The following is a 23833-nucleotide window of genomic DNA, read 5'->3' as shown; positions in this document are numbered from 1 at the left end:
GTCCTTTTCACTGTACCACTGAAATACTGAGTTTGTCGGCCAGTATGTGTCGGTAGGATTCCTCTGGTCTTTATAAACAAGCCAAGGACTGAGAGGCGTGTTGTTATGGGTGGAAACATCGGAAGAAGGGAGGTCATCATGTAAGGACATTTTCAGAAAATGGTCAACAAGACCAACATATATAGATCTGAGTATGTTGACAATGTGAAGTTTTATGAAACTGGCAAAATAGTCAACATCCACTTACAGCAAAAAGGATTGATGGTGACAGAATAAGTTACCCCCAAAACACGCAAGGGCATAGCAAGTGGTTTAGGATATGAGCGTGCAATACAAGTACCAGTCAATACGTGTGTAGCATGTTTCAGTTCAGATACCTGAACTGCACTCGTGAACGTTGAAAAAGCGACGTCTAAGAATATTTGGTATCTGCGTTACCAGTCAACAGCTTAGTCTATATGTCCTTCAAGTGTTTTAGGTCTTTTGTATCACATGAGTATATAAACACTTGAACATCGTGCAGATCTCAACCATTATTATACAATATGTTTTGAAGTCTTGGGTTGCCGCGATCATTACACGTTATTAAGGTATATGGTGCGGGTTTCCGACGTATTGTGCGGCAACATTTTCTATGAATTACTTGAGAAAGAGAACCTAGTATAATTCAAATGTACATTAATAGACATGAGGCTGGAAAATAATGAAGGCGTAACACCTGAAGAACTGTCGCCTGACATTACTGAAAACGTTTAGATCGTTTGTACAACAGAATGTCACAGGTGTGTGTTACGTATACGTATATTTACATTATACAATCGCAGAAAGATTCCCGTACATCACTATTATTCAAAACAATGTATAAACGTAAACAAAGAACGATTTGCAATTGACTATATTGATGTTTAGTTTATAAGCTGGAGTTCACTATGAGAGAACCCGGTTCCAACATCACTTCAGACTGAAGATTGTCTTCGGGTCAATTGTCACGTCAAATGGGAGCATCAGGTATGTCCATATTTAGCCCAAGGATGCGTCATTGTTGACGCAAGATGGTTGCACATGAGGAAGTGATTGGTCATTGACGACACCAGATAGTTGAGGAAGGTTTGGTGGATGTTATTCCAGAATTGCAACAAGGTCTGTCACACCTTAATGAACGTCATTGTTTCGTTTGGGAGACGGCGTTCATGGTGTTCAAACTGCAAACCAGAGGACTGGAGGTATGTTCTGTTGTCCAGTGAAGTCTGTGACGACACATACATCATTAGGGCGTGTGCTGTCCCACTATAAAGTGATATCTCTGAAGGAAGGGGAGAACTTGAAGTCGAATAACTTCGCCATGGTACTGTCAAATTTTCATCGATGACTATCGGAGGGGTTCTGCGTTGTGCAATGGGGACACCCCGCACTTTTTCGCCTTCACGAACGAATGAATACCGTTGACCAATTATTTCAGCGTAACGTTCTATCCACGTCAATAAACACACTGATGGCCCTCTCTGTTGTCCAGATGAAGCCTGGACGGTGCAGATGACTAGCCTCCAGCCCTGTTGCACGAACCTCCAAGCAACCAAGGCGTACATTCCCGATGTTATAATCCGGCAACAGATTCCTTGCATTTGTTGCACTAATCGTAGTTAAGCAGGGGATGATGTCGGCTGTCACAGTTCCAGTCTGGACACAATTTCACTGTTGAATAAGACAGATTCTCTTGCGACGTGATGTTCATCGTCGGCGTCCACAATGGCTGGCCCCTGGTGCAGATTTTGTTGGTACGATAAACACAAAAACGCCTAATACCACTGTCTTGTGTGGTTTCAAGCATTCCCACTGCACGCAGCCGCGCATAAGCGCTGATTAAGGTTATGAGGTTCGACAGTTAACAAGCTGCGTTCTACAGTTAAAACACTTCGGCGGTAATAGTAATAGTCAATTTTGTTTTGCGTTCTCTCATGTTCAGTATCCAGCCAATGACAGCCAGGAGAGAAACGTTCAGTCAAAAGCTTGATGGAAGAGACAGGCATTGAGAGCAGTTCCAAAGGTGGAATAGGTTGAAGAATGCAAGGTGTTATATTGACAGAAGTGTTTGTACAGGTGGTTATCATGCACGTTGCTGAAGCATCCACACAAATGTCCTCACATCCCTGTAATAAAACGGGGAATTGCATGTCAAAACTGTAGGCTTGACCTTTGTGCAGACCGAGAGTGACAGTCTACAGCAATCTATTCATTTACCTCCATGTCTAGTTCAAACATCTTTGTAAAAACTTTCAACGATTAGCCAACTAATCAATGGCGACTAACTAAAACGTGAACATGTTCGTTGTCAAATTCATCGTTTCGGCGATTTGGGAGCAATGTACTTTGTAATACAACGCACTATGAAAATGTCGTTTGCTTTGTGTGAGGTGAAGAACTAACTTACATAGAGCACGGACACACAACGATCTACCTCGGGGTTTATGCTAAGGGAAAGTATTCTTTACTCCCATCGAAGGCAACCCGCATATAACACGCATGTGTGTAATCAGATTACACACAATAACATTATTTTTACACATGTAGTTAACGGTCTTAATAATGTCAAGGAAATGTTAAAGAAATCCTCAGGAGTTCAAAATGTCGGCCAAAAGCAATGTCGTCCATTATCAGTTTTGTAACGTCACCGCATATAATGCCAACACATCCATAAGCTGGACGCAGAATTGATGTTTGATTATTGATGAATAAACTTATCATTTTCATTGGCAGCAACACAGGTTTGCATTGTCGTAATTCAATCATATTGCCATATGTGTCATGGATTCTTTTTATCTCCAGCACGTGTGCACAACCAAGTTTACAAGTTCTTCAGAGACTCAATCGGTGTAACAGTAGAAAGTAATAGGTATTTGTCACATCTGCCCTTGGTTAGAATGCTGTTGTCCTATGGTCAATACCACAACCGACATTGCAGAGCAAGATAGCTCATTAAAATAAAACTCCTGATATGGTCCTAGACTTGATTGATTGACATCACTTTCCCCCGACGTGTTGGGGGCTGTTGTCGACAACGCCGGCTCGCACGGCATTGAGATCAGTCTGTACACTGGTACCAGTCTTGAAGAGATTGGGCTGAATTGCAACTATGAATTTGTTTTACTAACACTAATTACAGCAATTGTGGCATGGAATGCTTCGTGAAGGCACTAAATGGACATGGGCAACACCAATTTGAATTACATGTAAAAAGACCACCCAGCTCTGTTAGATCACAGACCACATACTTCATAATGTGACAGGATACAGATAAGCTGCGTATCTGCGTAAATTACGCAAACGTTTATGTGAAAACTCAATTCCTTTCAAGTCTATTGCGTACCAGTACGCTTGAATATTTGTAAATACTCATTACATTTGATCTAACATGTGTACACACAAAGATGTCAAATCTTAGCTTGCGTTCTGTAACATTCAGCAAACCTACTAGAATTTGAATTAAGCAGACCCATGCGCTACAGATGGAGGTTACTGAGGATAGATAGAATAACTGAGGTATATATAGAGGTTACTGAGGTATATAACTGAGAGGTTCTATTTCAGCACATGAACTTGGTAACTTGCAGTTTTTCTTATCTTTTCTCATGTAACAGATCAAATATAAATAATTCTATTTTCACAAATAATCAAAAATGGCAAAAATACCCAATTGAGTTTGAGTGAGGTGGGTATAATTTATTTGGTTGCTCAAAGGAAAATTAGGTACCCATTTGAGATGAACACAAGCGACTTCATAACTCAATGACCCAAAAAGTTATCTGTAGCTCTGTAATATGAGAAGGGGGCATTTTAATAGACCTATTGCAAATGCAACTATGGTCTATGTAAAACTGGACTGCCATGGGAAGTATCCTAACTGATTCGCGTCTAAACGACAAAACACCGATTCACGTCTAAACGACAAAACACTGATTCACATCTGAACGACAGACTACTGACTCACATCTGAACGACAGAACAACGATTCACACATAAACGACAGGACACTGATTCACATCTAAACAACGAAACACTGATTCACATCCAAACGACAGAACACCGATTTACATCTAAAGTAATTAAATCTTAACGTCGACATAGGACTAATCAATAGTTGTTGAAGATCTAATATCAATCCAGTGTCTTTCCTTTCTGTAAATAACTAATACAAGTAATTAAATATCCTTCAGTTTTTATAATGTCATTACGAATTCATCAACATTAATACGATATTTACATGAGCACATCATTCATTTGAATTGCCAAACGTCATTAAACAATAATCAAGCAAATTAAATCAGCAGATCTACTCTTTAAATTGCTTCGATAATGATAATGATTAAGTGTAAGAGTATTACCGATAGCCTGAAGTTGGGTTTTCTTAACCAAATAGGCCAGGGTGGATGAGACATGAAGGTGTGTTAGTATGTTGAACATTTTGTTTAATTCTTAATTTCATTGTAGGACGTTGTTCTCTCTATATAGGCGGTTTCCACCTGACATTCAATCAATGATCTACGTGTATATATGTAATGATATGGAGATGTTTGTGATTTTTATGTCAATGGGCCGCATTTCTGATGTATGAAAGATGGAATGTATGAACCCCGTGAACAACCCCCCACATGTCCCGGATCCACCACCGGTAAAGGCAATAGCCCGTGGTCTTGTTGGGCGTGGATCCACCACCGGTAAAGGCCATAGCCAGTGGTCTTGTTTGGCAAGGATCCACCACCGGTAAAGGCCATAGCCAGTGGTCTTGTTTGGCTATCATCCACCACCGGTAAGGGGCATGGCCAGTGGCCTTGTTCGGCCCGGATTCACCACTGGTAAGGGTCATGTCCAGTGGCCTTGTTGGGCGCGGATGCACCACCGGTAAGGACCATAGCCAGTGGCCTTGTTTGGCTAGCATCCACAACCGGTAAGGGGCATGGCCAGTGGCCTTGCTCGGCCCGGGTTCACCACTGGTAAGGGCCATGGCCAGTGGCCTTGTTTGGCTAGGATACACCAACAACAAGGACCATGGCCAATGGCCTTGTGCGGCCTTTAACCTACATTATATTTATCAATTATATCGATCACACTGTAATCCACTAACACGTTGCCTTACAATTAGATATATTTGTGTGAAATCCAAGTTTGCCAGCGTTCATGATAATGTTGTTGCATTTCATACTGGAAATGTTACGGTGAAGATGGCAGGAACTCTCAAGCCCTCAAAGGCTTCTCACTGCAGTCGCTATCCTTCAGAAAAACTTAATGTGGTCCCGGGGGTTGGGTAAAACCAACTAACGCTGTGACTGCTTGCCATACCTCACGGACACAGAAAATGTGGAAATTTATATTGCTTCTGTTTGTTATGAAGTAATTCTGGGTCGTATCTGGATTGTGCAAATACAATTGTTGAATTTGAGGACTACTTTTTAACGAAATGTAATTAATGGACGCATTTCCTCCGCAGCCACAGAAATCAGTGTATATATATATATCCACTGAGTATAATCCATGTACCGCGAGCCAAATTTCGACACATAAAGAAACTTTAACACAGACACACACACACACACACACACACACGCACGCACGCACGCACTCACACATATAGACCATTGTAAGCAGTTACACTGCATAATACCTTATAATAATTAATAATACAAGAGCTACTGCACCGTCCATAAATAGCAGCAGTAAGCCCAACCCTTCATTCGATTTATCTACATCTGTTAATTACATATGTAACATTATCCTTAACGGGGTTTTGTTCAAGATTAGTATCAATATACTTTTATATGTCGCTGTTAGCTATGTATATTCTAAGAAATTAGAAACTGAAGTCTGCAGTTGATGTTCCTGGTTCGATGCGTGTAATAGCCGATATGACCGTTATCCGAAACTGACACGATCACGTTGGAGATGCTGGGTGTATTAAGATCCTATCTCCAGTGACCACGTTTGCGTATAATATGATATTACTTCCGAATCATTTGGTGCTCTAAAGTAGCAGTATACAAGAGTCCTAAAGAAATGTGTTGAGACCGCCATGATCGTATCTGCACATGCGCTTAAGAAAGCCAGAATCAAGCGCACGTGTCATAATGTAATATCATACAATGCATAGCCGGTATATTTGTGAAGACCACAAAATTCGAAATGTCACCAAATACATGACTGGTGGGTAGGATTTCACTGATGCATATATGTCATTTCAGAATTTAGGAACAGGTCTTTCGATGTTTGTAACACCAACCCTCGAGGTTCAAGTCTCACGCCTGGCTTCAATTCATTAAAACCACTTACGTGTACAGAAAGCATGCTGTCAATATGAAGTTTATACGGGTATGTCACAAAGAAGAAAGAAAGAATACATTTTGCTTTACGCCACAGCAACAGCATAGTCATTTGCGGGGATATTTATTTGATAAAAATCAAACATGTACATATAATGAAGAAGTATCACAAAATGCCACGTTACATATCACAGATAAACTAGGAAAAACTCCTTGCTTAAAATAGAATCTAACTCTGTCAAAATATTTCTTTCCAGAATGCAAGAATTGGATGATCGTGGACTTGAGTAAAAAGTGTTTTACTGCAAGACGCATTAAACCAGTATCCACATAATCTGATTATAATGCATGACATGTTAAACTGACATTGACAAGGAATGCCCATGTTCCCCCTTTACAAGAAAAGCATGGGTGAAAATGAGAATGTTCGTCATCCTGTTGTACGCCGACGTAAAAAACGTCATCTTTACACACAGTGTCAATACATGTTCCACATACATTAACAATATCACATCAAATGTCTTACCGACAGCCATTACTGTGATCACTTTCACTGACCCTTAAGGCTGAACAGATCGGCGGAACCTTGCAGGGCATCTTCTAATATGGACGTTGAATGTGTTGCCTATTGCTTTAACGCCCTGACAGATCTAGGAGTTGAATATAGCAACTGTGTCCAAGTAGAGAGACCACTATACTATAGCTTCAGTATACGCGGTTAAAGGAAGGTCTGTACTACAGTATCCTCATACGTCTTCAATGGCGCGAAGAGTTACTTATGTCACTACACGATGCACGCAACAAGGGGCTTTAATTAACGCCGGATAGTATAACACGAAGAACATGATTTATAACATTATTTTATCAAAACAGAATACGTGAAACAAGAAATATACTCAGCAGCAAAAAAAACGTCAGTACGAATTCAAAATTAGATAGGCACTGTAATCAAATCATTACAGAAATGGACATAATAAGCGGATCAAAACCAGTTTTTGTGTACAATATCTTGACACATCAATGAATAACTCAGCACAATGTCAAGACATTACGTGAATGTTTACAGTCCATTCAGACTCTTGACTTCAGTATCTAGTGTGACCACCACGAGCAGCAATAACTGCAGCACAGCGTCTATGCATGGAGTGCACCAATCGATTGATGAAGGCCATTGGCACCTGGAACCACACTCTGAGAAAGGCCTGGCGCAAGAAATCGGCTTTGTTCGGCCTTGGTATGACATTATTCAGTCTCCTCTGAATTTCATCCCAAAGATGTTCAATTGGGTTTAAATCAGGACTAAGGGCTGGTCACAGCATAATGTTAACACCGTTCTGCTGTAGGAAGTCCCGTGTAGCTCTGGCAGTATGGGCCCGGGCGTTATCATGCTGGAAAATGTTGTTCCGGTGATGTGCGAAATGTGGTATGACGTGGGGTCTGAGAGCTTGGTCGATGTAGCGCACCGCTGTGATGCCGCCTCCTCTCCCTGGACCAAGGTTCTGGAACACCACAGGATCCACTCTCTGGTTCAGGCCTATTCCACACCATACCATGATGCTTGCACCTCCCCATGAGTCTGTTTCCATAACACATTGGTCTGAGTAACGCTGGCCACGTCGTCGCCATATTCTTGTTCTGCCATCTGCAGTTGATACGCAGTACCGACTCTCATCTGTGAACAGAACAGTTTTCCATTGCCTGTATCGCCAGTTTTGGTGTTGTAGGGCAAACTGTAGACGTTCACGCCGATGACGAGGGGTGAGGATAGGTCCACGGTAAGGTCTACGGCAATGGAAGTTCCCGCTGTTAAGACGTCGGCGTACTGTTTCAGTACTGATTGGTCTTCCGTGTGTTCCCACTGTCTGGCGTGCTGTTTTAGATGCCTGCATGAAGGATTCTGTACATGCTGTCGCACAACATGGCGGTTTTGTTGTCTTGTGGTGACCCTTGGTCAGCCAGTACGGGGCGATAATTTGTGGTGTTGGTGCCCCGGAAATGTTGCTGCAGCCTGTAGATAGTCCGAATGTTGACCTGGAAGTGATTGGCAACGGCTTGTGCAGTGTGGCCAGCTTCACGCCTCCTAGCGCCTGGTTCCTCTGAGCTGTCGTGAGTCGTGGCATCCTGCTGACGTTGTAATGTGAATGTTTCAACCAGGTTTGGGGGTGCATTTTATAGGGCTGGTCCTTGTGAACAGCACGTGCAGCATGAGTTGCATGAAAAACATGGAGATCATCGTACCATCTCCGATATCAGGTTGCGTTTTTGAGATCATTTCCTGGGTTCAGTTCTGAGTTTGGGAAGGAATGTCTTTGCTCAGGTAAAGTTGGAGATATTGTCAAAAATATACAATCAAAACATTAAATGAGTTTACAGTTATCCGTTTCTGCAAAGGAAGATTCCAAACTGACGTTTCTTTTGCTGCTTAGTATATAAAACAAAACCTAATTTACTCTCAGAAATGACTTCGTGAAACGATGACGAGGAAGGTATCAGGAGACAGAGAGAACTTAAAAAGCTGGGATCGGTTGATTCATGGTGGAGTCAGTTTCCAGCACTCTCCACAAGATTGAGTCCTATGTAATAAGTCATTGTGGTTATTACCTGGTTGCTGACAGACCATTTGAGTGACTGTTCATGTTCCAGTTTATACTTGAGCACAGTGGGATTTTTATCAAGTGTTTTATCCGCATAATTGTACAGCGACTTATCAAGATAGTAACAAATATCGTTAATAAAACGTTAAAAACACCAACGGCCCAAGTATGCCCCCTTGCAGTATCCCTTGAAAATATCTTCGAAAACATAATGGAAAATCTCAAATGCTTTCCAGTTTCTGTCGTTCTAAGTATGTGCCGTATCAATACTGACTGCTTTACTAAGACAATGTTAAAGAAGTTCCAAGTTGAAATTAACAGCCCTATAGACATTAGTTATAATTAAGTTGCACAACGTTAAAGAAGTACCAAGTCGCTCCTCGATTGAAACCAGCAATCCGACAGACATGAGATATAATTATGTTCCATAACGTTCAAGAAGTACCGAATCGCTACTTGATTTAAGTCAACAAACCTGCGACAATGATCAACACCACGTCCGTGCTATGTGACTGACTGAGTTTAGTTTTACGCCGCTTTTAGCAATATTCCAGCAATATCACGGCGGGGACACCAGAAATGGGCTTAACACATTGTGCCCATGTGGGGATTCGAACCCGGGCCTTCGGCGTGACGAGCCAACGCTTTAACCACTAGGCTACCCCACCGCCCCCCGTGCTATGTGAAGTACCACAGTGTTCAAATACTACCACATCGCTCCTCGACTGAAATTAACACCCCTGTCAACGCTCTGTTTAAGGTCACAAACTCACGTTACTCTCAAAGTTCGTCATTGCATTTGCTGCCATATCAACATTGAAGCTAACATTCCTAAGATCCCTTGCCATTTTAATGCCTAACGTTTTGTTCAATTCTCTGTCAATACATTAGCACTTGGTCGACACATGATGAGATATACACAAGGTCATGTTATAACTGAAATCGACAACACCGTCAGGCAAAACAGAACATCGGAAACCATCTTCCCAACGAGCAAGCTGTGCCACAACATCTGTCTCATTAATGGAATTATAAAATCATAAAGTCAATAAACTCACCAGTTACGGGCAGATTTACTGAACACCCTATACCTTCTTCTTTGCTCGCTATGGTGCGTGGGTCTTGATTGTGATCGATATTATCGATTGGAAGATTGACGGACTGATTACCGCTCATGGTGGATTTAACCCCCACACATGCTTTGTTCTTACAAATGTTCTCTTTGAGAAACCTAGTTCAGATTAAAGATGATTAGACCGCCCTACAATTTCAGCATGTTCGCTTATAACAATAGAGGCAGCGTTTATCCATAATAATACCAATCACTAAACCAGGTGCAAAATGATGAAGGAACATTGCACTTTCATATTCAATACATGATATTTATTCAAGAAATTGGGATAAAGTAATCTTCGATCTTTCCACGGATAAGACTACTTTGGTGTCTCTTCCTATACGTACGCTTAGACAACATAGAATTACGTTTTTGTTTCCCTTAAAACGAGCATGAAATAGAAAACAACAGCGATAATTGATCGGAATATACGAGAGAAATGTCTGTGTACACATGGTACTGGTCTCGTGAAACCTGATAAAACAGTTCATTGAATGAAATGCCATCACATTAAAATGTAATAGATATGACATGATAGACGGACTCAACAACCATTAAGATGGTACTTTGTTGACGGATGTAAAGATGTTTACTGTCTAATCTGTTAAACAGAATGCTTCGAAGGGAAGGGTCTCAATAGATTTTCTCTCTTAAAGTAAAAATCCCCCATACAGTCGCACGTTGAAACATCGCCAGAAAAATAAAACATTCATTATATCCCGTCACCATTTCAATGTATAATTTTTGAAGACGTTTACGCCTGAGAATTACATTGTGTACAAGGCCGACCCGTCGGTCTCAAAGCTAATTCAACTGGAATTCATTGCGTCGTTGTTCAGTGTGTATTATCAATTTGTAAAATAGCAAAGAGAACTGCATCTGTGAGTGTCAAGCCAGGAAGAGTATTCATTACAAATACATTCCCTTGAGATTCTGCGACACTTCAATAGGTGTACTGTTTCACGTCAACAAGAAAATTACCAATTCGAAAAGTTGATAATCTGTTTTAACCGACATACAATGGATTATATAATATAAATATAAGGCACATAGTTTTAAATGGTACAATATATGGGTTATTTGTAATGAATATTCAATAGCACGAAACATACAATTCCGTAGTGCTCCTGACGTATCAGTTTGAATGTATATTCATCGAGACAAGCGATTTTACAACAGCAATAACATTTGATAAATTTATACAACAGTGACATATTTTATGCGTGGATTATACACTGCAATTGGTTTAGAGACTTCGTCATTCAAATAAAACATAGAGACATACAGAAAGCCATGTACATCTAGTCAACAGGTTAAGCATTTAACTACTTCAGTAAACTGAATCCAGATTCTGTGATGTCTCCATATACAAGATATAAACCTGCCTTGTCGTAAGTTTGAAATGTATATTTGAATATCTACATATGATTGAAAATAGAACAAAACTTACTTACGTCGGGTATGAACTCAAAATGTGCGTTGTTTTCTAGGAAAGTTCTTCGCATGTTTAATAATCACATCCATAGTGATGCGTTGCCAGGTCAATAACGCTGCTGCCTCCTCCTCCTCGTCGTCTCATCATGATACTAGCACATCTGAAACCTCCGCATCGACACTCTCCCGCCTGCGCACTGGCTGAGAGTTGAGGATGAATGGTTCGATAAAAGTCCACCAACTACAACTGCCTCCATACATTAACAGTATATGCCCACTTCGTAAACATAGGGAATGGAACACTTTTACTTTTGTCAACAAGCTTTGTTATTGAGCAAGCCTGGCTTTAAGTGTCTTAATTAGCCTTGGCTGTGACAAACTGCAGGTGAATTTACGGATGCATTAGCAGTGAGTGTGCTATTGATCGAGAGCTTGGCAGGCTCTATGACATTAACCCCTGACATCACAAGTGCCGACAATTAGTAGTAATGGTATCAGTAATGCCAATACTTCCAATCACATTTGTCATTTGTATGGAACCTGTTTGTTAATGTAGTAGAGCCTAGGAATATCGGTATGATCATACACAGGGAATGTCGGATACGCCCAGGAAGAATACGACTTTGTTTTTCTTACCTTTGTTAGTCTTACGGATCTTCTGTCGAATACATTTTTAAAGATTGTTGGGATTAGCTATAGGTCTGCGTTTTGTTAAAAATATCTCTCGTCCGGTTATCATTGTACACGGGGAATATACGTCACACAGGTTCGTTGCTACATCTTACTTGCGATATCACACGGTGAAGAAGACATGAAGAATATGGTAATTATAGGACTCAGGGCATCCCTCGGAACTGTAACGCTATAATTACTGTTATTTTCCACAGAATACGTACTGGAATATCAAGTGTATCTATAAACCGTCAAGGGAAACACCGTTAAGTTAGGCTTACGTTCTACTTCTCAAAAAAACAAGGGCTACATTAAAGAGCCACGGTTGATACCTCGAACACACGTTGAGCACCATGTGTCATGAACGCAGAGCTATGTTGACAATCATGTTTGTCAGATCAACAAAGTTATAATTGTACTTAACAAGATAGGAAAGTAGGTAAAGAGACATCGAAACGAAAGTGTTATACCGTATTTAGTGTTAATCTAAAACTGACCAAGTTGTCTGAGAGTTGTTCCGTAACTGTATTTACTGCATTATTTGAGTTTAGCCATTCATGGCCATGCAACCAATCGATCATGGATCTGATGTGTGACTACAGAAAATACAAACAGTACATTTCATTTAAACAGTGTCTTTCTCTAAATTCAAATGCACGAACGAAACATCTGACATAGTTGTCTTGATTGATAATGTATTTGAAACTGATAATGCATTTTAAAGATTCTGCTTTTGATTGCAATAAATATATGTATTTCATCAGTTTGGGAGTATAACTGTGTGTGATGAACACTCGGCCAGTTATATAACAAGTCCAATACGGTGGGCGACACCAGCCGCCGCTCCTTGTACCGTCATTGCGTGTTGGTACTGCAGTTGCGTATTGTTTCATTCTATTACAGTGCATATATTTCTTCATACATTTTTATATTTTTCACAAATTATTCATAACAAAGAAAATCCGTATACGTGCAAGTCGCAGTGCATAGTGTATCTTGTTTATAGCCCCGCATGTCAAGCGCAGTAGTAGGCAATTAGCAAACTCATCCACACCAACCTTAAACTAATTAATCAAAGATGAAGCTATTGAGCTGTGTCGGCTCCGGCCTTTCTTCTCGGGTACATCCCTTGGTCAAGCACATATAAGTAGTCCCATCCCAGCAGGAGCATGTCTACCACCAACTTAGTCGTAATCGAAAATCAACGTTTGTTGAACAAGATCGAGATTACCATCATGTCATCCTCTTTGTCCTGTCGTAAATGCCATGGTCAGATATTTTGTTAAGCAGCTGGCGCAAACTGACTGTGGCTACACCATAAAGAAAATCAAACCTTGTTAGGTAATCATCTTCTTACCACCTACCTCGTGTAGTATACTTTGTCAGCATAGGGTAGATAACGCATATGGAAACTTCAACTTTATAGAAACTTGATAATGACAAACAAGTAGAGCTGTGGGGTATAAAATCCTGGGTTCTTCCTTCTCAGGCACACTTGCTTGAATAAACTCAGGAACTCACAGCTCTGCCTCCTTTCTTGTTTCAAGGTAAGAAACATTTAAACTTTATTCTTGTTTATGTTTCACTTGTTATTTCTTTGTAATTATCGTCTAGAATATGTTAGAGTTAGGTTTGAAACATTCCTACGATATTGTAGCACTTTTTAAATACCTATCATTGTAAATGCTAGTTCTAGATAACCGATAATTCTTAGGCACTATCCAGGGATATTTATTTATGCACAGTGCGTCGTGGGCTCCTCAAGTTTTATGTTTATCATGTACAAACGAATATTTCTTTTCTATGTTTCGACACACATGTGTGTATTCCCAGTCCTTGTCTAGTTTCATTCATGTTTGCGTGTTAGATCTGTATATGCAGGTTAGATTCCCGTTCAGTAGCCTAGATTCTAGTAGCTTAGTCACAAAAACAGTTCCGCGAGTTTATACAATCATTTCCAGCAAAGATGAATTTATACGTAGGTCAGTTACTCTGTATTTTACAATAGTCCGCCGATCAAATAATATACGCGCTCACAGAATAGGTTACAACAGCCAACATTGTATTTTGATATTTCACCAACATAAGTATTTGAATAATGATGTATTAAACGTTCCGTTCCGCACAGCAGTTAATGAACTATAGGCACTACATGCTGTAATTAAACTGTTGGGCGCTCCACTCAGTACTTGTTCTTTGCAATTATTGTTGATGATTAATTTATCCGTCAGGTTATGTTATTTATCAGTACCGTAGTTACTCAAGGATAGGTTGTATTATTTGTATTATGTTTCTGTAAGCAGTTACCGTACATACCCTGTTGTACCACACATTGCTTATATTACCTGACTTAGATATAAACTGTATTAGGATATCACTGATTATTATTTCTATGATTGTATGTCATTATTATGTATGAATTGATGCAATTTGAATGTCATGCAAGACACTTGCTTGAATAAACTCAGGAACTCACAGCTCTGCCTCCTTGCTTGTTTCAAGGTTTCAAGGCTTGCTCCTTATAGCTAATTCCCCAAATCGAGGCCTGACAGCACCTTTAGCACACATAGCGCTAAAGGTCGTCCTAAGGGACACAAAAAGAAAAGCTGTCTTAATTCTAATGTTACACGTCGGCTTCCAAATAGAAACGATACGTTGACACTTCAGCGTGAGCTAACACATAACGAGGAATTGTTATTTAATTAATACTTGCATCATAAATCCACTACGTTTACAAATCAATACAAACTCCGGCAAAGTAATTACAATGGTAGTCTGAAATACAATATCAATGGTGATAGTATTAACGTCATTGCTATCCTTCAAGAAACAACTGTGGTCAAGGTTCAAAAATAGGCCCAGACTGTTTACCAGGGTGAAAACATGATTTGTACACAACCGCTGGTTTTGAATAATGGGAGATGCTATAGGCTTGCACCTGCTCATTTGTATACCTTACAGCTAATAGATAGTAAGATATTCCTAAATACTAATCATTGACTCCAGGTTCCTTATAATGAGATAGATATACCAATAGGGCAGGTAGGTTGGACATCGACCGTGTTGTAATCCAAGTTCCTGGTTGTCCTTTCAATACCTCTAATTGTAAAGGGAATGCATTATGGCTTCACAATATTCAAACTGTATATTAGCGTTTCACTGCGATATGTTTTCAAACTTCAGGCTTTGTTGATAGTTGCAAATAAAGCGTCGTGACCCCTTCCCCTGTTAATATTTTACTAATCTTAGTATGTAACGTGGCTTTGAACAGTAGTTCAGTCACACTGCGGTCTGTTAGCTAGACGGAAGTGAAAGCTCAGAGAAACAGGGGGAAGTCATTTTTATGAATCCTACGACCACGAATATACTGGAATTAGTCATAACTGTATACCTTACCAGCACAACGTGACCATATGACGCATCTCTTCATACTATCATTTTATCGGGACGGGAAACCACACGAAGACGTGTTCATATATTTCATTAACTGGGTTTCTTCATGAAATTCTTTGAAGGAGATAGATGACCAAACACTGCATATATACAGGGTGCAGTTGTTTCCAAGAAAGTCTATCCTTACATGGCCGACACTGTACCGTCCAGCCTGCGCTGCGCCGTCCTGCTATAAATCGCCATTAACTTTAAAATCCTGTCTAGAACCTTTGACGCTTAATAAAATAGCTGTGGAATTCCTTTCTTTCATTATGAATCTTGACATGCCTCACCAGAGGATTATCATATATATATATATATAGATATGTGCAAAGGTACTCAATCGAATTCTATCACGAAGTTCCTCATCATTAATCAATGCCCGACCGTCCGAACTGATTGGCAGGTAGGAGCAGGTAGGCTCTGTTCTCAGACTCTTGCTTTGTCCACTCAACTACTCCATAGGAATGGAAAAGGACTGGCACAGCAAATGTATTTGTGACAAGAGATAGGTGAAGGCCTAAGATGTTCAATAACCCCTCTACCTTGTAACATAACCGATCTACTATTACCCTGCCCCATGTCAAATGAAGAGTATTGCATTTGTCGAGTCAAAATGTCATACCGATATTATTAGAAAAGGACTCGACAAGGAGAACCTGTTCTTTCAAATTGGTGTCTCCTTTCTAAGGAGCTCGATGTCATCCATGGAAAGTAGATGGGTAACAGAGATGTGTGTTGGCGATCTGTGCTGTGGGGTCTAGGATAGTAACCCTCCTGTCCATTGAACAAAAAACTCAAACCAAAAACCAAAGGTTGGTTGGTTGGTTGGTTGGTTGTTTAACGCCGCACTCAGCAATATTCCGGCTATATGGCGGCGGTCTGTAAATAATCGAGTCTGGACCAGACAATCCAGTGATCAGCAGCATGAACATCGATCTACGCAATCGGGAGTCAGCGAGCCTGACCGCCCGATCCCGTTAGTCACCTCTTACGATAAGCATGGGTTACTGAAGATCAATTCTTACCCGGATCTTCACGGGTCTATTTCAATGGAATATGCTTACATCGCTACAATGTAGCTGTGTTACATTCTGGTGGATAGGGGTTTGGATGACTATCTAACCACTAAACCACGGAGACGGCTACGCAATTGGGATTCAATGACAAGCGTCAACCAAGTCAGCGAGCCTGACCACCTGATCCCGTCAGTCGCCTCTTACGACAAGCATGGGTTACTGGAGACCCGGATCTCCACGGGTTAAAAAAAACAAAGGACAATACGATTCCGCCTTAAAAATTCACCCTTCTGGTTGTCTGCACCTGCTCTTGCGAGTACATCTCAGGTTGAGTCTACCAGCAACTGATGTAAGAATTGAGAAAATGGTGAATACAAGGAAGAGACTTCAGAATTCATTCAGGAGGGACAGAGTCATATACTATTTTGTAGTCAGTCCAGCTCATGGAGAGGTTACGGGGGTATGTTTTGGCCTCTCCCCATAACCATTTTTGTGTAAGAAGTTGATCCTGAAATACCAGACATCCTTGCTCACGCCCATCTGCTCTCTATACATCATAACGTTGGACGATCAGCACGATGACACGAAATTTGTCAAACACCCTGTTTGAAGATTTTATATAGTGTGTTCGAGCATTTTATAGGGTTCAAGTTTCTGTGATTGGTCAGGTCTTCTTTTCGAGTATTGTGCGATCTTTGCAGAACCACAGAGGAACACCTCCTGACTCAAGTAGCTTACTGACATTAGTTAATAAATGACGTTGATACCATTACCAGGCCTTGAGCTGTATCAGAAATGTAATTTTTAATATCAGTTTTCTTGCAATCCAGAGTGATATAAAACAAAAAAATGGGCGCAGTTATTTTTTCATGCATTGCATGATCGCAACCACGGATCTATGGTACCTCAGGGTTCCACTCGCCGGGTACAAACCATAATTGTTTCCAAACACTTTCAGTCGAATCCATAGGCGTCCCTTTATCTTGATCGCCATCACGCTGTGACTTGAGTTACCTGTTAATTGCCTGTTAATTACATTTGAAGATTTCATTCCCTTTGATAAAAATACTTATGTTTTCCCATTATTCTCTTTTTTCTGTCCAAGACACTAATTTTGCTTTTAGGGAATCAACAATTTGGAGAAAAACGTTTCCTTCGGTGTATTCAATTCCTATTTTCTCTAAGCTGACTTTTGCTTTCTTGACACTGGAGTCCCTGGTGATCTTAATTTAAGGCACACTCAAGATTAGATTTTTAATTGCCAGATTTCGAGCGGAAGTGTACACACATCAGTTAACTTTTGTTATGAACAGTCAGCAGAACGTTTCAAAGAAATAACTTCATTTAATAATTTAGTTTCATGTTTAGAAAAGAATCATTCAACTGTTTTTCTACAGGTAATTCATATAGTTCATCATAAATAGAGAGAAAAAAATATAAACAGCATCTTCAGAGAATATATTCAATATAAATAATAATATATTCCCTAGGCCCTCTTCGGAGTGGCGTACATGATCAGGCCCTTATTATAATTATTTATTTTATGTTCTACATATTAAGATAATGCAGCAGAGAGGGTTCGCGTGATCCTGGTATAGTCAGGCTGGTAAGGCTCATCATCAGTTCAGCACCCTTGCCCCCTATACACGCAGCCCAGACAGCGATTGGGACTTATCCCAGGAAACGCTGCCTAGTCGAACCCACCGAGACTTTTTCCGGAGGATATGTAGACTTTCCAACACTGTAGCCTTCTGCATTACCCAGAGTGTCAGAAAGGCTGTGCTCCTGGGGGAAAACCCGGGCACTTGCCTGATCTGCGACAAGAGATCAGGAGATACCAAACCAAGGGCACCGAGAACAATGGGGACCCTAGACAGTGTACTTGGGATGCAAGCGAGATATTTCAAAGACAAGGTCGGCATATTTAATATCCCGAATAACGTCCATCACCTTGCTGTCACTATTGACAGAAATTCAGTGACATATATATCTTAAATAATTCCACTGGCCATATTAGTATTTAAAAGGTTCTGCATTACCAAGTGCCAGGAGGGCTGTGTTCCTGGCAACAAAGCCGGAAACTCACCCATTGTCAGTCAAGAGAGAGGGAGGTACCAAACGTTAGACACACGTTACAGAGTTTTCACATGGATTTTTCCTCGATATTTCATTTTCAATATTGCATAACACATTTATATTCAAAAGTGCGCAAAAATAAACCTTGTAAACAAAGAAATTCGATTAAAATATTTGTATACTACCTATCTCATGTACAAATTATAATTTACATGTGATGCACCATTTCCAACCACTCACCAAATGTCATTGTTCATCACAGCAATTGTGTTTGTAGTCTTATTAATGCTACTATTCCATGGAATTATAGCATTTTGTATGTTATTTATTTCCATAATCACACAATTCCCCGTGTATGTATGTTTATGGACAATACAATGTTGCATTCCTTTAATCATCACTATCTCACACGAAATTCTTTTTGTGTCCGTTTGCTTAACCAATTTCACAAATCACACACTACTGTGTGCGCTGTTTAACGCCGTACTCAGGAATATTCAGCTATGGCGGCCCCACTACACGCTTCCATAGTTGCCAGTATGTTAGAATATGCTCATCATAACTACACGTATAAAGCATGGGTAACCACACAGAAGCATGGTCACGCATATTGGTTTCTCTGCCAGCGGATCAAACCGGGTGTTTTCCATCTCCCATGGAAGTATACGACAATGTCAGTACGATCGCAATATATAGTACATTAGTGTTTTGTTAACAGTCTAAACATGGTAGAGAGAACATTATAAATGATCAATTTTTATGAAAGACTAAACATCTAAAGACGCATTTTCATTTCAACTACACGCACTAAATCTCCTCTGGTTATTGACGATACTGATGGCTAAAACTATATTGGTCATCAGAGGAGACAATGAGAAATGTGGAACGAAAATATTTCCGACAAATAACTGCCTACATGGTAAGGCTAAAGTAAATTACTCCATTTTATCGATCTGTTTGTAGATTCATACAGCGAGTGTAATAGAGTAACAATATAGCGACAGACAAGATGTTAGAGCATTTAATGCAGTGTTTGCATGACCACGTCACGCCCGCTTTGCATTAATCATTGTAAAACACTCATGTACAATAGTTTGAATAGTCTGAGTTAATTGCTTATTGACAGGTTGTCGCTTTATTCAATGCCTGCCGGCAATGCTTCATGCTTTTGTATTTCAGGATTTCTACTCTTTGACTTCGGGATAGGAAATGGAATGGCACAATTTCACATTAAGCCAGGTTTGGGCTTTATCGTGATGGCAAAGGATGATCTTTATGTGTCATGGCGGTCATCTGAATAGAAGCATGTTGTTTGTAATTTGACAGCGTTAGAGGTAAAAGAGCTACCGTTTTACGAAAATTACAATCTTTTTGAAGTCACATGCCTAAATATTTAAAAATCAGCTTTCTGACTAGATAAAAAAAATAGCTTCTAATGCTATGCAAGTGTTTATGGTTTTAAGCAAGATTGGGATTGCACACTTTTAAAAACATGAATACCCTGCAGAAAATTAACAAGCTTAGTGAAAAAGTAAAACTTGTCTTCACTCTTGTCAACTGTAAACTTGCCTTAAACGGCCTCTAGGATTCAGACCTTGAGGCCTGATTAATTATACACATAAAACTTAACCAGTGGAATTTAGTAATCGTATAATGTCGCCAAGAATCTAGATGACACGCGAAATACTGGAATAGTTAACATTGACTGATTCATAGATCAACGTGATACAAATACAGTCCTGTTAAAGACATCAATACATGCTGGTTAATCGGGCAATTCCCTTCTGACAGATCACAGTGTTGTGTGGATTTGTGTGAGTTAGCTAATACCGCTAGCTTTAAGTTAAATCTACAATCGTTTTAGGATGGTAGGAATGCCATAGAACTATGTGCGGTCCACAAATTCAAGCGACGCTATGGAAATATTTGAATATCCACGCACTATGAAACGAATCGCATGTAAACTGCATGATGAGAGGTTGGTTCATTAAAAGCCACTTTTCATTCACGTCAAGCTCCATCGTGAAACCAGCTGCGGATGCACATTCTTCTCCAACATTGATTACTTCATGTTTCTGTAATGCAATATTCTACTTGGCGCTTCAAGCAAGCAGTGGGATCGCGCTCCTTGTTAACTACACGATGGTTGTCACCTTCATAATTTTAGTCATGAATGCAACCAAGCGCGGAACTGGTGATTGAAATGACAGATGGGAATAATACAGATTTTCATCGATCTGGATTGAAGGAGATTGTGTTCGATCTGAAGCGCCACTGTCATCGAAAAGACATTTTTTTACATATTTTTAGTGTATATGTCGAACAAGGCAACGTGAATTAGTAGTATTTTATTTTATTGAATTTTAGTATAATATACTATCATCATTACACTGAAGATGGTTTCTAAAATCCAAGGACAGAGTCCTGTATCCTGTGAACATGTAAGCAACAATGTTGACAATCGATCTACAGAAGTGTATCTACGAGGTGTGATTGAGAGGTTCTGAGCCTCACAATATAAGACTTTACATAAAGACAACAACATGTCGTTGAGGTATTATTTTTCAACACGTTGATGCACTTTTTTCCAGTGACGTTGGAGAGACTTTATCCAAGTTTCTTAGAGGTCCATTTCTTGGTCGTCTAAGACGTTCGCCACAGCTGCTCTGACGTCTAAACTGTGTTCAGACTGGACGTATATACAGGTGAAACATATCAACATACCAAATCGGGTATTTGTAGTATACACTTACTGAGGCCTGTGATGCATCACTTTTGTATTTTGCTTTGTCTCCTATGTTTTGTTAAAGTGATTAATGCAGTGTTCCCCGTTGTCAGAAAAAACTGAAAACATGCTGGAACAAATTAAATGAGTTCAACTAATGTAATCCCGGAACACAAAACATCGTATTCATGCTGAATCCCCAGTGGAATAAAGACGAATGAAGACATGTGGCATGTCTCATTGATTGAAACTTGTAAAATGTCAAATACCTAAACCAACACATGTTCTGAAGTCCTGTTTTTCTTAATTGTATGGATCTTATTAAACCAATGACGAAATGCAAACGCTCATTCGAACAAACATATTATCAGGAAAATTAGGTTGGGAAATCAATATCCTATTGACAGATGCCGGCAGGCTTTGATCTGAACCTTTGATTGCCATTTCATTGGTACAGCAGAGGTTCAAATTCTCAGATCACATTAACCGCCAATCATCATGCACTTCAAGGATCTGTCTTTGACGTTCTCTCTCTCGTCCCTTCAAGCTTTTAAGGAAATAAATACATGGTGAAATTGGCTTCCAAGCTTTCAGTCGTTGGTAACAGATGTACAGTTTTTGTTGTGTTTCTAAGACGTCTTAGAAACACGAGACAAACCATTATGTTTTTAGCCATCCACGAATGTTGAAATCAAAAGTGACATGTAGGATGCGATAAGTAACGTGTAGGACAGACACATGCTAGTTGGGACATCACACGGAACCCACAGATAGTTGTAATAAACAGTATCAGTACACAAGTGGTGTCACACGTTCCCTTATAAGGGCTTGTTGTTCTATGCATTGCTAATTAAGGATTCCTGTCGTATGTTGGTATACCCAAGGGAAGTGGTAAACGAAGTAAGTAAGTAAATGTTTCCTCCTTACGACAGAAACTTAAACCGTTAACACAGTGGTGCAAAGTGTAATGAACAATTCACTGATATCTGCTTCTGTGACGGTTATAATCACCTTTTATCAAAGTACAAGCATTAATGGGATCCTGCAATGCTCCATGATTCTGTACAAACGTGGAAGTAGCAGACTGTCAACGGGGTCGTTACTTTTTTTTTTTTATTACATTGTCAGGAATGTCACTGTCAGACTGAGGGAACACAACATTGCCTGATCTATAAATAATCATTAACATGGTGTAGACAACAAGTCTATACTCACAATTACTGTATTGTTATTACGCAATTCAAGTGTTTTATCCTTAAGAGGAAATGGCGATTTAGCTTTCATCAAATCTTTGTCGTCAATGCATTTGTAAGGGCTCTCCTAATACTTCACTGTATCTACCGTTATAGGGTTACACGCGATCTCATCAGACTCAGCAGAATCTCCTTGACAAAAAATTGAAGATAAATCTTTGGTATCCTGAAGACCATAGATGTTCAGCGAAATGCGGAATTCAACGGAGATGACCAAAAGTTTTCGGTTGCCGATGCCTTAGGTTCCCATAGCGGCCGTATAGTGCTTCCGATGCCAACCGCCTTTACAAAGATAGTTGCTGCGTTCATAACACACGTAATGCTATTCCTTCGCATATGGTAGCTAAACACACGATATAGCCTACATTAAATCTAATTATGCTTATTTTTAGTCAAATAGATTGGAGGGCCTGATAGTTTGAAGAGCATTAAACCAACAAACCTTTAACGTTTGCACCGAAGAAACTCACGCAAATTTAATTAAGGCTAATTAATTGATATCTGAATCAGATTATGGTCAGCAATGTTTGGATGCTTCCGGAGTCCAGTCCGATGGTTCCTGGTGGATTGTTTTAGCATGATAAGGTCGATCCTCTTACGGAAATTGTTGGATTTACGATGTCTCGAATAGGTGCAAGAAACAATTAACATGTGTCTCTTTATTGATTTGACAAGTATGGGGATGGTAAATGATTTAAGAATATATAAGCATTAGAAAGTCTTCAGCATGAAGGTCCTGGTAAGGTTTCCTCATGCTCCTATTAAGAGATAACACTGAACGCCAAATCGACCAATTTCATTATTGACAAAGGAAAGAAAAGAGCACCTTGTAGACCTCTGTGAACGATCAAACGAAAATCAGTTGAGAGACAATTTGACAAATCATTGTGAAGATTTATGATGCACTACGATTACGTCCCAAACTATTCTATTTGCTTACCAGCAATTACATGTATTCTGTAGGCAGATTCCATTGCGTGTACATTTTAACTTACACAGGTGAATTCCTGACATTTGGGAAGTGAAAAGGTGAAATGTCCTTGCCAGTGGATGTACAAAAGTAAACTACCATGTTTAGATTAGGCAGTAAATTATCGTTAGATACGGATAAGTGAGTATTTATCATCTGATCTCACGCTGCGGGATAACACGCTGAATCAATACGGAGGATGGGCATGCTCATATTGACTTAAACGAACATCTCAG

General features: G+C 39.9%; 1 protein-coding gene across 1 annotated transcript in view; it reads right to left on the bottom strand.

Moving 5' to 3' along the window:
* LOC124253994 (cephalotocin receptor 2-like) overlaps positions 1 to 11560 on the bottom strand; it is a 41905-nt gene extending 30345 nt beyond the window's left edge. Inside the window, exon 1 of the mRNA XM_046687849.1 lies at positions 11471 to 11560. Coding sequence (XP_046543805.1) covers positions 11471 to 11521 — 51 coding nt within the window. The 5' untranslated portion in view covers positions 11522 to 11560. The remainder of the gene's footprint in view (positions 1 to 11470) is intronic.
* Between the last annotated feature and the right edge of the window lie 12273 nt (positions 11561 to 23833).

The sequence above is a fragment of the Haliotis rubra genome, unplaced genomic scaffold (assembly GCF_003918875.1).
Source record: "Haliotis rubra isolate DU_JTF1 unplaced genomic scaffold, ASM391887v1 Scf56, whole genome shotgun sequence".
In the NCBI taxonomy this organism is placed as follows: domain Eukaryota; kingdom Metazoa; phylum Mollusca; class Gastropoda; order Lepetellida; family Haliotidae; genus Haliotis; species Haliotis rubra.
The sequence above is the reverse complement of the archived record's forward strand: the minus strand, read 5'-3'. Positions and strand labels throughout refer to the sequence as shown.